This window comes from Dipodomys spectabilis, unplaced genomic scaffold (assembly GCF_019054845.1).
Source record: "Dipodomys spectabilis isolate Male_0828 unplaced genomic scaffold, ASM1905484v1 ptg000499l, whole genome shotgun sequence".
NCBI classification, from domain to species: Eukaryota; Metazoa; Chordata; class Mammalia; order Rodentia; family Heteromyidae; genus Dipodomys; species Dipodomys spectabilis.
Window position 1 is genome coordinate 1,425,838 of NW_024871176.1, and position 18,866 is coordinate 1,444,703.

The 18,866-nt window shown below is 44.3% G+C and overlaps 1 protein-coding gene across 10 annotated transcripts in view; it reads left to right on the forward strand.

Moving 5' to 3' along the window:
* Cit (citron rho-interacting serine/threonine kinase) overlaps positions 1-18,866 on the forward strand; it is a 166,004-nt gene that overhangs the window by 50,819 nt on the left and 96,319 nt on the right. For all 10 annotated transcript variants that reach the window (XM_042669642.1, XM_042669643.1, XM_042669647.1 and 7 more), the window contains one exon: positions 13,350-13,533. In XM_042669642.1, the coding sequence (XP_042525576.1) occupies positions 13,350-13,533 (184 nt within the window). The remainder of the gene's footprint in view (positions 1-13,349; positions 13,534-18,866) is intronic.

Here is an 18,866-nt window from a genome sequence, read left to right on the forward strand (position 1 = left end):
AGACATTGTTGGATGGATGGCCTAGAATCAGAGGATTTATAGTCTCAGAATGAATTGAAAGAACCTAGAATGTGCCCTATTGTCTGTTATTTTGAACAGGGGCTGTCAACTTCAGCACTGTTTAACATTTGGGGCCGGGTGATTCTCTGTTCTGGGGTTATTGAGTGAATGGCAGGAAGCTTAGCAGTGTCCCTGGCTTATACCCACAGCTGTCAGCATCCCCCACCTGTGGGCTGTGGTTGTGACAACCGGAGATGTCTGTAGACATTGCCCCGTGTCCCTTGGAAGAGGGCATAATTATTGTCCCTAGCTAGGAACCATTTATTTTGAACTGTCTGGGTTGTAGTTACCAGGAAAAGAGAATGTTCTAGTCATCTGTTTTTTTGTCTTTGTGTGTGTGTGTGTGTGTGTGTGTGTGTGACTTTGGGGCCTCATACTTACTAAGCAGGTGTTCTACCACTTGAGCCACATACTCCCAGTCCTATTAATTTTCAGTCCTCTCTGAATTTTTCAAGATGGCTGTGCTATCAGACAGTGGCACTATTATCTGGGATGAGTGAGACTTTGCTGCTCAGGCTGTGGTCCATGGACCAACAGCATCAGCATCGCCTGGGAGCTTGTTAGAGATGCAGAGATTCGGTCCTGCTAAGTCAGAAGTTGCATCTTAATGAGATCCCCAGGTGATGCCCAGGCACATTACAATTTAGGACGCAAAGATGAAGGAAGAAATTGGATCTGTCAGGCTTAGAGTTTCTTACTCATCTTTGTGGGCCTTCCTCGTTTTGTTTTGTAGGCTCTGGGTGAGAGGAGTCTGCTTTTGGGCCAAGGACTCCCATGGGTAGATGGGACTGCTTAAAATTGTTGGGTTTTATGCTCTGCTTTTGAGGAATTTAAAGCTTTTCTCTTAGATAGACATTATATCCTTCCTATCCTTCAGGATGATGATTTAACCTCTTCTGTACTGTCTGATAGCAAAATGACATTTTCCACCTTTTCTTAACACCCACTTCACTATTGTCTCATAGTCACTTTTAATTAAGGCCGGATTGTTGTTCATTGATAGTATTATAGTGTCACAGCAAAGGTAATGGAGCCAATAGTTGGTATTGTAGGAGCTGAACTCAGGGCTTCGTGATTCCAAATTTCTTTGTATGTATGTATGTATGTATGTATTTATTTTGTGTGTGTGTGTGTGTGTGTGTGTGTGAGGGGGGAGGATTTTTTTCTTCTTGAGATAAGGCTTTACTATGTAGTCCAGGATGGCCTCAAACTTGAGCTCCTTCTGCCTCTTCCTTCTGAGTGCTGGGATTTTTAAGCCCGTGTCATCAGGCCTAGATCAGAAAGTCATTCTTTTTTTTTTTTTCTTCCAGAAAGTCATTCTTTATCAAATGTTATTATCATTTGCTTTTATTTTTTTGAAAAGGTGATGCAATCCATGGTAAAAAAAACAACAACAACAACAACTCAGTGAGGGCTGGGAAGGTGACTCAGTGGTAGAGTGCTTGCCTTGCATGCATGAGACCCTGGATTTGATTCTTCAACACCACATAAGCAGAATGAATAAAAAAGCCGGAAGTGGCACTGTGGCTCAAGTGGTAGAGTGCTAGCCTTGAGCTGAAGAGCTGAGGGACAGCGCCCAGCCCAGAGTTCAGGTCCCATGACAAGACCCCCCCCCCCCCCCCCAAAAAACAAAGCAAAAAAACTCAGTGATCTAGAAGATTATACAGTGAAAAATGTTTCCCACCCCATTCCCAGTCCATCTTTAAAAGCAAATCCCTACTTTCCATGACATATGACTCTCCAGATGACTCTGTGCTAGTATAAACACCAATATCCTTTGTATTCCTCTCAAGGCCAAGAATTCAGGAGGGTTATTTCCCTGCATTGTTCACCCGAAGGAAGGGCTCATCTTCGCAAAACTACCTAACACAGGTAGCCTTTGGCTTCACTCTTCTGCCATTGATTTCTGATGAGCAATATTCTCTTCCTTCCAAATGAGCCCTTTTCTGGTTTTTAACATGAGTATTCCATGTATGCATTTTAGAATTCTGCCTATAGAATAGCATCACCTCAATGACTGATGTACCTTGTGTGTTTCCTCCTTTATTTTGAGCTTTTTGTTGTTGTTGTTGTTGTTAAAGGTTTGCTTATCTTGGAGGTCTCATCATTTGAGCAAGTGTTTGACCATCTTGTGTTTACTATTTAGAGAAGGATGAAGATGGACTTCCCTGCTAGGCTTGGTTTGACCTTGAAATGCATCACCCTGTCAGACAGGACACTCAGTTCAGGGTCAGGAAGAAGTGAGAAGCTAAATCCACTGGGGGTACCAGGATGGAGGAGGGGAATCAGGAATCGCTGGGAGGATATTAAAGTAGTGATGGGAGAAATTCAACTTGCAGGACCCAGAACCTGTGGGTACCACCTGCTGGAATATGAAAAGGACTAACAAGGAGATAGAGCCAGTACCTCTTATGGACTTAATGGAATATGCAGGGAATATTTATGTGTCTCTTGGGGACCATTCTGGTTTTAGGAGGTAAGTTATTTAAGAGGAGAAGATATGCTCAAAAGAGCTAAATTCTTATGAATTAGGATTATAGGATTTTCCCCCTGTCGTCTAAATTTAAACACTACGTTCAGAGATGTTTAAAATATATATTCTCCTTTATTCCGAGCAAAAGTAGGGAAATAAAGTCTGAGTTAAAAACCAAGTACCAGTGGCTCACACCTGTAATCTTAGCTGCTCTGGAGGTTGAGATCTGAGGATCTCAGTTGGAAGCTGGCCTGGGCAGGAAAGTCTGTTGATTCCATTTAGACACTGAAACAGCCTGAGGTAGAGCTGCAGCTCAAGTGGTAGAGCGTTAGTCTTGAGTAAAAATGCTCAGAGACAGAGTATAGGCCCTGAGGTCAAACCCCAGCATTGGCACCAAAAAAAAAAAAAGTAATGAAGTTAGGCACTGGTGGCTCAGGCCTGTAAGCCTGGCTACTCGGGAATCTGAGGATCAAGGTTCAAAACCAGCCAGGGCAGATAAAACAGAGACTTTTACCTCCAATTAACTAGCAAAAATCTGGAAGTAGTAGTGTGACTTAAGTGGTAGGGCACCAGTCTTGAGCAGAAAAAACAACCTAAAAGTGCAAGATGCTGAGTTTAAAACCCAGTAACAGCTCCCTCCCTCCCCCCAAAAAAAAGTGAAATCAATGGAGTTCTTATCATGTTGCTAGAGGTAGAATGATTTGGGGTTATCCCTTGAAGAAAAAGTCAAGAATGGTTTGTTCAGGAAAGACTCCATTTTCTGAATAGTGAGGTTCAGGGAATTTCACCATTGGGATTCTCATCTGTGAGCTGCCCTGATGTGATAGGCCCCGAATTTCCATGCCTCCCAGCAGAAGCCAGTGGTGCAGCGTCAGATTACAGTTTTGGTAGATCAATTCTGTATGTGTCTACCACAACTGAGGCTTGAACTCAGCACCTCATATTCTTGGTTGGCAGTTTTGCTCCCAGCTGGCACTCTACCACTTGAGCCACAGCTCTACTTCTAGCTTTTTGCTGGTTAATTGGAGATAAGAAACTCTTATGTCTTGTGTCTTAGGGGGGCTTCCAGGTTTAATCCTCAGATTTCAGCTTCCTGAATAGGTAGGACTGAAGGCATAAGCCACTGGAGGATAAATCTGTATTGGGGAGTTTGAACTCAAGTCTTCATGCTTGCTTGCCAGGCACTTTACCACTGACCTACATTCCAGCTGGTAAATCAGTTCTAAACAAGGTAATCTTCCCAGCAGAAGGTAGGAAAATGGGGAATAGGTTTGTTAGAGAGTCCATAAATTGGAGTCCTCTACCCTTAAATTCTCACTTCACAAATAAGCAAATGCGGAAATGATTTGGCCAATGGTTCAAAATTATATTAAACATCTGGGCCTCTGTTCAGCAGCCAACTTTCTAATCAATTCTATGAAGTGTGCTGATTACATTTGCGCTCATTTTCTGAGGGTGGAGGTGGGGTAGAACTGAAGGGGAATGGCTGGCGGGAGTCACGGAGACGAAAGCCTGGGGACAGAGTAGGGGGACCAGGTGGTTCATGACAGAGAGTTTGGAAACAATTCTCTGCTGTGTCTCACTTCACAGGAAATAAACTTGGCCTGGTCTGCTCATATCTGGTGGAGGAACATTCAGTTCTGGTACTGGCAGTTTGGGATTTAAGTTGACCTTTCCTGTCCTTGAAAATTCTCCCTTATAAAGGATATATGCAAAGAATGGATAGCACCATGTTGCACTTAGCAAGGGGTGACACAACTTTCAGTGGAGGCAAATTTGTCCTTTCTCTAGCCCTGTCAGAGGCTGCTGGGAGAAAGGAGGGCAGGAGTGATCAATTGGCCAAATGCCTGCCAACTCTGGATGTCGGTAGTAAGAGAGGGCAGGTAGAGCTTGGGTCTTACATTTGAGGGATAGTAGAAGCCTGACCTTCTAGTAAAAACAACTCCAAAGCTGGGTGCCGGTGGCTCACACCTGTAATCCTAGCTACTCAGGAGGCTGAGATCTGAGGATCACAGTTCAAAGCCAGCCCGGGCAGGGAAGTCCTTAAGACTCTTATTTCCAATTAATCACCAGAAAACCGGAAGTGGTGCCATGGCTCAATTGGTATAGCACTAGCCTTGAGCTGAAGAGCACAGGGACAGTGCCAAAGCCCAGAGTTCAAGCCCCAGGACTGACCAAGCAAACAAACAAACAACAACAAAAACTCTGTGTTCCTCTTCCATGTGGGGGAAGTGACTAAAAGGAAGATAAGATATGTCATTGCTTATGAGATAAAGGGGACTGAATAGTAGCTCTTGACCAAGAAAGGAGCAAGGATAAAAAAAGGTCCCTCCCAACAATTGGAAACAGCTTTATTGAAGAATAATAGACACAGATGAGCTACAGATACCTTAAGTTATGGTTTAAATGCAGTGACACGTGTATAAACTGTGAAGTCATCATCAGACGCAAAGTAACAAATATGTCCATCATCCCCAAAGATTTGGCTTCTCCCCAGCCTGGTTACCCACAGCTCTCTTGGCTGGCTACTGTGGCTTTTCTAAAGTAGCTCTCTTCTCCACTTCAGTTTCTCAAAGATTCTTTTTAATCAACTCTTGAGATTCAATCACCTTCCATGACTGTCCTGCAGGAACGTACAGAAAACTCACTGCCCGCCTGCCCATTGGCCACTTGCCACTGTTCATTTTCTGTGTGCTTCGCTTTTCACGCCCACATGCTCACCTCTAATGACATCTGTAGCTTCTTCACTTATTTCCTGGCTCTCTCCATCCTACGTCATTTTCATGGCATTGCATTTGTCAGTTAAGAGAGCTGGGAGCTGGAATGAAGTCGAAAATGTCTCTGGTTTCATAGTATTGACTGTCCGCCAGGTTCAAGGCACAGTCCTGATTCACTGCATCACTATACAGTGTGTATCGACGTGCCTTGTGCTTATGACACTGTGCTTGGTTGTTAAGTCATGTCTACCGTCATATTCAGCTCTGTTACCTATTTTGTCTGTATCCTACATTGATGGTTCAACATATAGGAATTTTATTAGGCTTGGCTTGCTCTCCCTCTCCTTTTTCTCTTCCCTCCCACCCTCTCTCCTTCCCTTCCTTTTTTGCTCTTTTCCTTGCTTCCTTCTTTCCTTCTTGTTTTTGAGATAATGTCTTGCTTTTGTAGCCCAGGCTGCCTCAGCTTCCCGAGAGCCATGATTACAAGCATCTATCACCATGCCAGGGCTTTTTTTTTTTTTTTCTTTATAAATAATGTCATTTCTTCATGACTCATTGGATGCTCTGAGGTACATCAATCCTTAGGTTTCCTCACAGTGGCGTATTGCATGGAGTTGTGCATCAGGGCTAAGAAATGATCTCACATGGAAGGTTCTTGTTATTCACTCATTTGGTTGATGAAATAGACATTAAACATCGAATAAGGACAGCCAGGCATTGTTCTCTGTTTTAGGTCTACCGTAGAGAACTCAGCAATGTCCTTCTCATTATGGGCTTTGTGCTTCAGTGCAGAAAGGCAATAAACACTAGACCCAAATCAGAAAATCTTTTATGGTTTTAATCTTAACATTTGCCTGAACAGAGTAACTGGCACTCAATGGGACACATATTAATTAGAAGCAGGGCCAAGAGGACAAATCCATTTAGTTTGGTTTGCGTTTTTTTTTTTTTTGGAAAAAATATTTTTGAAGACGATAAATTTTCCCCTCAATGCTTTTTAATGAATGTCAGGATTTTTTAAAAAACGAGAGAGAATTTATAGAAGAGAAATTAACTACAGTTCTTAAAATAGCTCTTTGTTGCTGAAAGCCTTGTTCTGCTGTCTACCTTTAGAAAAACGACAAAAGAAAGCCAAAAAGTGACTTGTGCCGCCTGTGCCACGAAAGAGAATATTCCCCGATGCCACCCAAAATAGGTTGATTTCTTTAAAAAAATATATACAGGGATTTTTTTTTCTATTTTTCTTAGTGACGTTTACCAATGAGCAAAAGAGCTTAATATATGGCTTCTCATTGTTATTAGTGAATGTGGTGGGTATGTGGTAATGAGGGAAGCTGATTTCATAATATTATATCAAAAATATAAATATAGGTACTCATTAACATAATTTTCAGACAGAATAATCTTGACTTTTAAAGACTCTCCATTTAACTCAATCACCAAGAGCTTTCTTTATGGCTTGTATTATGTTAGGCATTCTCTTTACAAGACTTGTGTTCAGTCCATTTCATTATATATTTTCTCATTAAGTTTTGTATACCAGCCTGGCACAAGTGACTCACGCCTGTAATCCTAGCTACCTGGGAGGCTGAGATCTGAGGATCGCAGTTCAAAGCCAGCCTGGGCAGGAAAGTCTGTGGGATTCTTATCTCCAGTTAATTATAGAAAAAGCTACAAGTGGTGCTGTGGCTCAAATGGTAGAGTGCTCAGGCCTAGAGTTCAAGCCCCAGGACAGCCCCCTGCCCTCCCAAATACATATGTATAGTATACCTATTATGTACCTGGCACTGTATTATATGGTGGAGTACCACGTGTACCTACATCAGTGTAGATTCAAGCCTTTTCAATATGATTTGAATTTCAGTGACCTATTCCTCTTTTCCCCTTTTTCCTTCTCTTCCTTTTCCCTCTCTCTTTCTCTTCCTCCCTCCTCCCTTCCTTCCTTCATCTTTCTTCCCTTCTTCCTCCCTCCCTCCCTCTCTCCCTCCCTCCCTCCTTTTTGTTTTAGGGATTGTACTCTATCACTGAGCTACAGACCCAGCCCCAATACCTTTTGTATGACAGTGTGTGCACACACACATACACCATACACATTTTATGAAGATCAAAAAAGAAACATCTGTAAGACAAAGGAACAGAAGAATTAGCCCCTAAGATAGATGTGGTCTTCAGCCTAGTAGGTTTTAGACATGACCAAGTTTTTAAGCAATTAAAATGTGGCATACAGATTTTAAGTAGTTTTCTATTTTCCTATTCTCATGTTTTTACTTAGAAGTGTACTGAGCTGGGCATGGTCCCACATGCCTGTAAATCCTAGCCTTTAGGAGGCTGAGGTTGGGGAATCAAGAGTTTGAGGCCAACCTGGGCTACATCATGAGACTGTCTCAAAAAAAAAAAAAAAAAAAAAAGGAGAGAGCCGGAGCTGGGGGCTCACGCCTGTCACCCTAGCTACTCAGGAGGCTGAGATCTGAGGATCGTGGTTCAAAGCCAGCCCGGGCAGGAAAAGTCTGTGAGACTCTTATCTCTCATAAACTACCAGAAAATCAGAAGTGGTGCTGTGGCTCAAGTGGTAGAGCGCTAGCCTTGAGCTGAAGAGCTGAAGGATAACACCCAGGCCCAGAGTTCAAGTCCCACCACTGCCAAAACAAACAACAACAACAACAACAACAAAAGCCAGCTCACAGGCAGTGTTGACAACTGGTAGTCTATAGAACATGCTTGGTGCACTGAAGTTCTGTGTGATTTCTTTGGATCTCACTGCTGTTTCACTGAGTTTCTCTTCAGCTATGCCTAATCTGCTATTTAATATCTTTGCTGAGACCCCCTCCCAGCCCCTAACCCCCATCCACCCCTTGAGTAGCTAGGATTACAGGCCTGAGCCACTGGCACCCAGCCATTTGCTGAGGTTTAAGTCACAATATTTTTTATCTCTGAAAGTTTTTTTTCATTTTTTTTCAAATGTGTTTAGTTCTTTTTCAGAGTGTCTTATTATTGGATTAGAATTTCTGCTAATAGGCTAAAATTAAGTTTGTATTATGGTGTATTTTAGGTTGCTGTTTTTTTTTTTGTTTTAATTAATTAATTAATTTATTGAGATAGGATCTTGCTTTGTTACCCAGGTTGATCTCTTGGGCTCCAGTGATCTTCCTGCTGGGACTACAGGAATATATCCATGCTCCTTACTTAGATTTTGTATGTATGTACACACACACACACACACACACACACACACACACACACACACGCACACACACACACACACACACACACACACACACACACACACACACACACACACACACACACACACACACACACACTGGGACTACAGGAATATATCCATGCTCCTTACTTAGATTTTGTATGTATGTACACACACACACACACACACACACACACACACACACACACACACACACACACACACACTTTTTTGGCTGGTCCTGGGGCTTGAACTCAAGGCCTGGGTACTGTCCCTCATCCTCTTTGTACTCAACCATTGAGCCACGTCGCACTTCTGGTTTTTTATTTTGAGTAGTTTATTGGTGCTAAGAATCTCATGGGGAGTTTTCTGCCCAGGCTGGCTTTGAACTTCAATCCTCAGATCTCAGTCTCCTGAGTGGCTAGGATTACAAGTGTGAGCCACCTGCACCTGATTTCCCATTTCTTATACTGTACTCCTTCATGGTTCTAACCTTGGGTATTTTATTTTTCCGTGATCAGTGTAGTTTTTATTTTTATATTGTGAAATAATTTCTGGTAGGAATTTATATGTGTATTTGTATGAGGGTGGGGAGAGAAGAGGGAGAGGAGGAGAAAGGGGAGAGATAAGAGAGAAGAGAGAGAGGGGAAAGAAGGGAGAGGGACTTTATGTGTCCTAGGTTGTGAAGTTATTTGTGGTTATCCTCCACTCATGGCTGCAGATGTACTAAGGGCTCAGTGTTCCTAAGCCAGGATCCTTGTTAATTTCCCAATTGTGCTTCTACGGTAAATGTCTGCACCTACCCAAGGTTGCAGCTTTTTACTGGCTGCTGTATCGCTTTCCCACTAAAGGGCCATGGACAAGAGTGAGCATCTCCTCACTTTGTAGAGAGTAGAAGTTTTCTAGTTCCTTCACTTCTCTTTAAGATGTATTTTTTCCCCTTGCATACATGTGGCCCTCAGAGGCCTTCCTTTTCAGAGTTTCCTGTTGTACTTCACTTAACTTGTTTAGCTTTACATCTGCTCCTTGTTACCTGACTTGTTACCCCTTGCTCTGCCCTCCCCCTCCCTCTCCTGTTTAGATATATATATATATATATTTTTTTTTTAATATATTTTACTTTTGGCAGTGCTAGGGTTTTTGAACTTAGAGCCTTGGGTTTGCTAGGTTGGAAGGATCTTGGTGAGCCACACCTCCTAGCTCTGTTTTTCACTGGTTATTTTTAGGAGGATCTTGATTCCTGCCCAGGCAGGCACCTGAGCCTTCATTCACCTACTTTTAGACTCTCTGTCCTTGCTGTGACTAGGATCACAGATGAGGACCACCTGTTCAGCTTCCTTTCTTTTTCTTTAATTAAAGTATTATTATTATTATTGTTTATGTGGTACTGAGGAATTGAACCCAGGGCTTCATGCATGCTAGGCAAGCACTCTACCACTGAGCCACCTTCCCAGCCTCAGCCTCCTTTCTGTGGAAATCTCACAGACTTAACCTCCCTGGGCTAGCTTGGGACCTGAGTCCTCCACTGCTTCTCAGGTAGCTTGGGATGACAGATACTTGCCACTGCTCCCAGCTGAGGAATGAGAAAGGGGGTCTTGTGAACTTTGTTGCCCAGGCTGGCCTTGAACCTCAGTCCTCCCATTCTCAGTCTCCCAAGCAGCCAGGATTACAGATGTGAGTCAGCCAGCTGGTGTATTTCACATTGACTTCTCCTCCCTCTTAACTCGAAAGTGATCTTGAGCGTGATGGAGTTTTATAGATGAATCTCATTTTATAGTTACAGAAATTCAAATCATAATTATTTCAGTGAACGTGGCTCCTACCCCTCTATTAATCATATTCCTCACTTAGAAATGAAATTCTATTTTAGTCGCTAAAAGATAAATTAGTATATAGTGGAAAGGGAATTAAACTTCTGCTTGGAATTAAATGATACGATAGGATTAACATAAACATTCACCTTGATGGGTCTGTGCTTCTCAAAGAAAGAACATTCACTATAGATTCTGCTGTATCTCAATAGGTTCTGATTACTACAAGATCTGCCATAATTATGTACCTTATGTGAGCAATAATTGTAATGATAATAATAATGACAATAGAGGTAATTTTTATGAGGTGTTTACTCATGCTAAGAACTATGTTGATATAGATTATTTCCTTCCAACAGCCTGTTTATGTGTGTATGTTTGCACGCCTGTACTGGGGCTTGAACTCAAGATCTTCCACCTGCTTGTTCTTTTGTTGTTGTTGTTATTGTTTTTTGTTTTTTTGCTCAAGCCTAGTGCTCTACTACTTGAGCCATGTCTCTAGTTCTGGCTTTATGTTAGTTAATTGGATATAAGAACCTCTTGGATTTGTCTGCCTGGACTGGTTTTGAACCTGTATCCGCAAATTTCAGCCTCATAGTAACTAGGATTATAAGCATGAGCTACCAGCACCTGGCTCCAACAGCCTCCTGAGGTAGTTATTTTCACATAGTACCCAAGGCTTAGAGAGGTTAAGTGTCTTTCCCAGGGTTACACAGCTGACAAGTGTCAGAGGTTAGATTGGAACTGAGATCCAGCCCATGTGTTTCCATCTTAGCATAGTCTGAAAATCTCTCTCCAACATTTTATGTCTTTTTCTGAGTTTCTTTATTTGGGGTTAGGAAAAATTCTCTTTTGTATTTTTTTTTTTTTTTTCCGGTCGTGGGGCTTGAACTCTGGGCCTGGGTGTTATCCTTCAGCTCTTCAGCTCAAGGCTAGTGCTCTACCACTTGAGCCACAGCACCACTTCTGGTTTTCTGGTGGTTTATTAGAGATAAGAGTCTCACAGACTTTTCCTGCCTGGACTGGCTTTGAACCACGATCCTCAGATCTCAGCCACCCGAGTAGCTAGGATTACAGACGTGAGCTACTGGTGCCCGGCTTGTATTTTTGTTCTGTTTTGTTTTGTTGTGAGGCTTGAACTCCAGGCCTGGGAGCTGTTCCTGAGCTTTTCGGCTCAATGTTAGCACTCTACCACTGAACCATAGTCCACTTCCAGTTTTCTGGTGGAGATAAGAATCTCTTGGGCTTTCCTGCCTGGGCTGGCTTTGAACCACAGTTCTCAGATCTCAGCCTCCTGAGTAGCTAGGATTATGGGTGCGAGCCACTGGCACTGGCTTCTTTTTGATTCTTATAAATTTTAATTTGCATTTACTTTTTTTTAAAGAAGGAATTGAGTAATTGCAATTATATTGGATTTGAGCCTGCATTGTAGGTAGACATGGGATGTGAGCTAAATTTTCTCTCCATCAGCTAATTTCAAATATTAACAGGTAGATTCTGACACTCACAGAGAAGATTTACATTCCCTTGAGAGAGCTTGGGGGTGTTAAATAATTTTCTGGGAGTGCACACTGTACATCGTTGCTCTTCCTGCATTTCCCACCTTAGCTCAGTGTACCTGGAGCTCTGAGAATATTCTCTGTACTTCCCAGAGGCAGGCCGACTTCTGGCTTCCTCTTTCCTCTGCATCCCTCCATGGCTCCTTATTTCTCAGCGCTGCCCTCTGAGGGTGGTTGTCATGAGGAAAGCTTTGGAAACAGCCAGTTTCTTTAGCGTGTAAGCAGAGCACAGCTCATATCTAGCACACAAGCTTTGTCCAGAAAACGAAGAGTTAAAAAAGAAGAAGAAGAAGAAAAAAAGTCTGGGCCATGAAGGGCTGTGACAACTGTCCTTAGGGGGAGCTCTAGCGAGCCCTGGCGGACAGTGACTCATGCTGCTCTGCCACTCAGATCGGCATTGGTCCCTGCCACGCAGCGGCCAGGTGGGTTTACAGCCAGAGCACGCAGCAGCAGCAGCAGCAGCAGCAGCAGCAGCAGCACCCCCCTCAAGTGGGGAGCATGCAGCCTGCACTGCGGGGAATGTGATGCCCGCTGGCCAACTTCCCCTGGCTCAGCCCACCACGGACGCCCCAGCTTGCAGCCATGGCAACGCTTGTGGCCAGAGACACTCCTGGGAGCCCCTGGCGATGGGCAGCATTCTGGTGACGGATGGATCAGTGTCCGCCTCCTAGACCAAGAAAGCTTAGTAGGTCGGCAGAAAACGGAGAGGATGTGATGCCATAAGGAGGTAGGAACCCCGCTGCAGATGTCTGTGCGTGCGACCCACTGTCTGCACACGGGGTGCTGGAGATCAAAGGGAGGAACTTTATTTGGCTGGCACTTCATTATGCTGATGAAACTGCAGTGGGTTTGATGGCATGAATGTGTTAGGGAGGAGGGAGAATGAATTAAAAACAAACAAACAAACAAAAAGTGGTTAATAAGATCTGAGTAGGCTTATCTAGAAATGAATGAACCAGACTGCAGTGGTACCCTAGCATGAGTTCCAGAACCTCCCAGATCCTTCCATTCCCGTTAGTCCACCAACACTGTAGCCATTCCACCTCAGTTCAGCGCTGAGCACTAACTATTAATAATTTAGATCTGTCTGGAAGAGAGGGACTAAATAGGTTTAGGTTCATCTGGCATGCTGGTACTGACCTGCTGATGCTCTGGAAATAATCAGGAAGAAAAGCAGAAGAAGTCACAGACTTGCCCAAGTGCTTTCTTCGGACCAAGTGACCTGTCTGAGTTTATCCTTTGCTTTCCCCCCCTCTCCCCCCCCACCCCATCCTGGGGGGGGGCAGCTCAGGCTGTCTGCGGGTTGGTGGCCATGTTGGCAGGGAAGGGGTTAATCTCTTGTTGCTGTAGGAGCTGAGGCTGGGTCTGCCTCTGTGAGGAGCTAGATTGAAAGCAGGCGCTGCAGTGCTGTCGCTGGCGCCCGAGGAGTAAGACGCTTTTTTCTTCTCTCCCGCAACAGTGTGGAATCCATCTGAATTCTCCTCTCTCCCCCTTCTTGTTTTTTTTTTTTTTTTTCTCTTTAACCAGCTCCTCCCCCCTTCGTTCCCACCCTCAAGTCTGATGATGACACCTCCAATTTTGATGAACCAGAGAAGAATTCGTGGGTTTCGTCCACTCCGTGCCAGTTGAGCCCCCCGGGTTTCTCTGGTGAAGAACTGCCGTTTGTGGGGTTTTCGTACAGCAAGGCACTGGGGATTCTTGGTAGATCTGAGTAAGTGAAAATTTGACTTTCTCGGAGGAACCTGCATTGATGCATTGCCATACAGTGCCAAAGGTGGTGGGGGGGGGGAGGGTTGGGGGAGTGCCAGGGAGGGAAGTGCTGATCTGGATTTGGAAAGCAGTCTATCTACCTGTTTGGGATTGAGGGAGGGATGCTAGGTGGTTAATCTTCTCATCTTGCAGCATGTAAGGTAACCTGTGCCTCTTCATGCCCCATCCTCATTGCCAATTGGGCACTTTGGGTTAGTTTTTCCGTCTTTAGTGTTCTTCAGAGGAAAGGAGAGACTGGGAGATTCCTAGCAGTACAAATCCTCGGTCAAAGAGGAACAGTGCAGGAGTTAAACAGAATTGCCCATCTCTGTGTCCATCCGTGCATCTGTCTATCTCAAGTGGGTGGATGGTTGCTATCTTGACTCTGTTGGAAGCCTTCTAACCCCCCTCCCATCTCATAAGCTAAAGGGTTTCCTGAGGGGTTTAACTGAGCTGCAAGTGGCTGAAGCCGAGCTCTAACAGAGAAACGATGCTCGGCTCTTCTCCAAGTATGCTGTGAGATCAGAGAGCTGGGAGCTGGGAGGAGAGCTCGGGCAGCCAGAGAAAGCCCTGTTCCTGTGAGCTAGGAGTGTGATGTCGTTGTGTCACTGATTCACAGACCCCCAGCTTCACAGAGGGGGCCTAACCCACCCCCTACCAGGAAACTAGAAAATGGACATGGAACTTATCACTGCAAGCCTCTTGACCTAGAAGGTCTTCCCTGCATTCTTCTTAAAGCTATTGAAACATGCATTAACACAGTGCTTGAGTTAGAGGGTCTTGGCTTGCAGCCTTCCTAGAATTTCTGTGAAACGCAGTAGCCTCTGGATGGAGGAGCTTGGTGACATTCTGTTTTTGGAGAGCAAGTTTTCCCAGGAGGGTTTTGCACCAGCTCTGCTGTTCCCCAGATACCCTGGCTCCTTCCCTCCAATGCTCTCGGGGGCAAGGTTGGGTAATTAATTAATGAGGAGAAGAGCAGAATTTGGTTTTCTCCTTGGCAGCATACATCACCTATTTGTTGTGTATGTTAGCTTAGATGATCGATTTGGAGGGATGTCATCCTGGTTCCTGGATGATTGTCTGTCTCCCCATGGGGTGCAATTTTTAACAGTAGGTTCCTGAAAAGATCTCAAGATCATTAATGAGGAATCAGGAAATGGCTATGAGATAAGGTTGTGGGCTGTGATTGAATTCAAGCGAGGTTTTTTGTATTGAAAGATGCTGAGGTGGTCTTTCTTCCCCTTGCTCAAGGTCTGGGTTTAAAATTCAGATGGATTTTGGTGGTGTTTAGATGTGCCTTTCTGGTTGATTTGCTCCATCACCCAAAGCAGCCTGGGTGATGGTAGGAGAAGCAGCGATCTAACTAGCTGTTGAATGTGCCGTCAGATGGATTTGTGTTGGCCCAGCAGGGCTGGGAGGTTTTACATAGGCATCAAGGAGCAGGGCAGGAGTGGAGGCCTGGAGGTGAAGGATGTGAGGTTAGTGGGCAGTGTAACCTTGGCATGCATAGGACACTGAAGGTCACAAATAGGATTGGAGGATGTGTGTGTGTGTGTATGTGTGTGTGTTACGGAGGAGTCGTAGTTCTGGTTAGTGGTGGGCTGGCTGGGTCAGAATGTAGGGTGTTAATCAGTGATCTGAAAACCCAAGGAGGACACGGGGGAGTCAGATTGCAGGGGCAAAGGAAGAATGATGTTGAGCATCAGAGGCTATGCAATTAATCTGGAGCAATGTGTGATTAATTGCTTATTTTTTTTTTTTTCAGGAAGACTCTAATTGCATCTTTCTGCTTCTCACAGAAAGCTGAGTTAAGGGACACTCTCTGACAGGGGCATCTTTAGATGAAGGCCCAGGCCCTGGATAAATATTGGTTGATTTAATTTCCTCACCATTCCTTTTCCTCCTCCAGAATGTGTTTATATTGCGTACTGTATCTGAAGGTTTTGCAATTTCACCTACGGTGGTTCAAAATATCTCTAGAGCATCAAACAAGCTTCTGTGCTTTCCTCAACAAAATGTTTAATAAGAGTCTCATTAAAAAAAAAAATCCATCCGTATGAAACAAAACCGCGTATTTGTTATTTGGAAATGGCATTAGAGTATTCCTATCTTTGGGAATGTGGTAATGTCTTTTCCGTGGCTTGGAATCAGGAAGATTCCCCCCCCCCCCCCCCCCCCCTAGCTTCTTCTATTTTCTTATGTGACATTGTCATGGGACTTGGCTATTCTGGCCAGGACAGATATGTAGACGAAACCTACTGCATCATTTTAGAAATTCACCCCACCTGTTGGATATAGGTGACCCTGGGCATATTAGATTATGACTAATTGGGAAGCCAGTAATATAGATGCAGTGATGAAATCACTTAGCAGCTCCTGCAATTTTATGGATATATAGTTAGAGAATTAATCTGCAGGAGGAGGCTTCTGCTCTTAGTGCCGCCTTTGCCCTCCAGCTACCTCCTGCTTAAGTTCCCCCACCCTCCCTGGTTTCAGCATCACAGGTTTTTATTTACACATGTTGGTTTACCTAAGCTGTTACTCACTCTTCCCACCATTGAGGAAACTGCAAATTCTGCTCTGTTGTGCTGAGGAAATTGACCCCGGATTGTTCCCAGTGAATTGAATAAAACACGTGGCCTTGGAGCTGAATGAGCCAGGGATTTTCATGGAGACTCTTGGCTGTGAAACTGACTGTGGTTGCATCTTGCTTCTCAGGATTCCCTTCCTCCTTCCCTCCCTCCTTTCCATCCATCCATCTATCTTGTGGGGGACCCTAAACTATTTTAAAGCCCAGCACTGCATGCATCATTATTTTAGTTTTAGCAAGAATCTTGATCTCAGCACTATAGTGGCTTACATGTAGAGGGCTGTTCCTTGCTACTCGAGTTGGGGAGTACCAGAGAGAATGTCAAGAACCAAGTTTGGGGTCATTGGACAGGACTAGGGTACATTTAGTTTTGGATGGTCTGGGGTCTCTTTTCCTTTTTAACCAGTAGTGACCCAAAACCATATCCCCAAGCTTTGACTGCCAGGGTGTTCCTCTGAGCCTCTGTTCATGGGAACTTACAATAGTAGGGTAGTAACAGATATCTGTGTATGAGGTTTAAAAATAAACTGGATCCCAGCCCTCTTCCCTCCCCTGTCAGCATGGGGTACATGTCTTTGGGTCCTTCCTCTTATTTTGAGACACTGCCTCATTTAAGCTTTCGCTGAAACAGTGCTTTTCTACAAAGCCTCCTGGATCATCCCTACAAAGTAAAAACCAGCTGGATGCGTGCTTTGTGCTACTTCTGCATTGGCTAGGTCTCTGCTTTTGGAGAAGTTGGAAATGTTGGAGGAACAATGTGATTTTGATGAACCTGGATCTGTGGGCTCAGGGGAGGGTCTCAAGAAGCTTATTTTAAGAAGGGGACCCTGTCTTCCTTTTGACTCTGGGTGTTTTCCTTCCCTTTTGGATGTGTAGTGATGGAACCAGCCAATTAGACCTGGTGGAGGAATGAAGTATGGCTGCTACCATGGCTTGCCTAAATTTTTCGATGGCTAGTCGTTGGTGCGTTGTTTTCCTCATTTACAGAATGCGGGAACATCGATGTCTTTTTATGAAGATGCAGTGTACTGAAATCATGTGGGAAAGCCTGACTCAGTGTTCACTGACCTCACTGATACACTGTGCTTCCAAGAGGGCATGAAAAGGATCTACCAGTAATCAAGTAGTTCAGAGTCATGCTAGCCCCCAAAACCCAGCTTCCACGGTCTTGGGGATTTTCTTCTAAAAGTGCTTAAATGTCCCAGACGAACCAGATACCAGTGGCTAGAAGGTGGTCATCAAGGAGGAGTAGATGGAGAGACAGAATAATGAGGTTCTCTCCTAGCATGGGCACCTCCCTCTCTTGTAGGCTGTATCTAGACAGATTTGTGGAAACATTCAGAGAACACAGAGCAGATGCCTCTGCTGTAGAACCAGCATGGCAGGCATTGGGCATTCGAGTCAACCAAAGGCACTTCATGAATTCCGCCAGTCCACATGAGTTCCCTTCATGCTGAAGGGCAGTGGTGATTTTTCCTGGAATGTCCATCTATTCCCTCATGGAGATTGGGATCCCAAGGCCAGGGCTGGACCTAGTTGGCTTAGCTCTTTGTAAAACAAATGGATTTGGGTCAGTAGACAGAAAGATGGAGATCATTTCACATGGACAGAGTCTTAACAACTTACTCCTTCTTAACAGGTTACCAGTTACCAGTTCTCTACCAGGCTTTATTCCAAACACTTTACACAGATTAACTCACTAACTACAGAACTGTCCCAAAGGAAGATACCATTGGTCTCACTTTACATGTGAGGGAAACTGAGACCTGGAGTGATTTTATTTATTTATATTATTTATTTATATTATTTGTTTGTTTGTAGCAGCTAGTCCCAAATGATGCAGTTTTGAGTGGTTCAGCCAGGTCTTGAGCCCAGACAGTGTTCCCATCTTGTCAGAAATGGAGGTCACTGTGGGGAGTGAAGGTGGATGCAGGTGGGATGAGCGGGCCAGGCGGGTCTAAATGCTGAGCTTTGTTTTTATCTCTGTGGGTTTATTGAGTAGCTAGACTGAACAGTTCTTGGAGTTCTCTGATGTCTTTTCTTCTCATTTAGAGACTCTTACCCGGGATGTGCGCACGCACACGTATGTGTGCGGTATGCATGCATGCATGCCTATGTCTTCTTTCCTTGAGAGCCTTTTTTTTTTTGGCCAGTCTCAGGGCTTTAACTCAGGGCCTGGGCACTGTTCCTGAGCTTCTTCTGCTCAAGGCTCGTACTCAACCATTTGAGCCACAGCACCACTTCCACCTTCTTCTGTTTATATGGTACTGAGGAATTGAACCCAGGGCTTTACACATGTTAGGCAAGCACTCTACCACTAAGCCACATTCCTAGCCCTCCTTGAGAGTTCTTATTTGCTAGAGTAGAAGCTCAGTCAGGCCAGGAAACTACACTGACCATATTCTCCACCATTTTGTTAGGCTAATTGTCGTAAACACTTGGTGAACTGATAAAAATTTCTTTTTGTTTTTTAATTTTTTTTTGTTGTTGAGGATATGTTCTCAAACCTCTGATCCTCCTGCCTCAGCCTCCCAAGTGCTGGGATTACAGGCATATACCACCATGCCTTGCCAAAACAATTTTTTTATTGTCGGTAGTCGGGCTTGAACTCTGGGCTTGAGCACCGTCCCTCAGCTCTTCAGCTCAAGGCTAGCACTCTACCACTTGAGGCACAGTGCCACTTCTGGTTTTCTGGTGGTTTATTG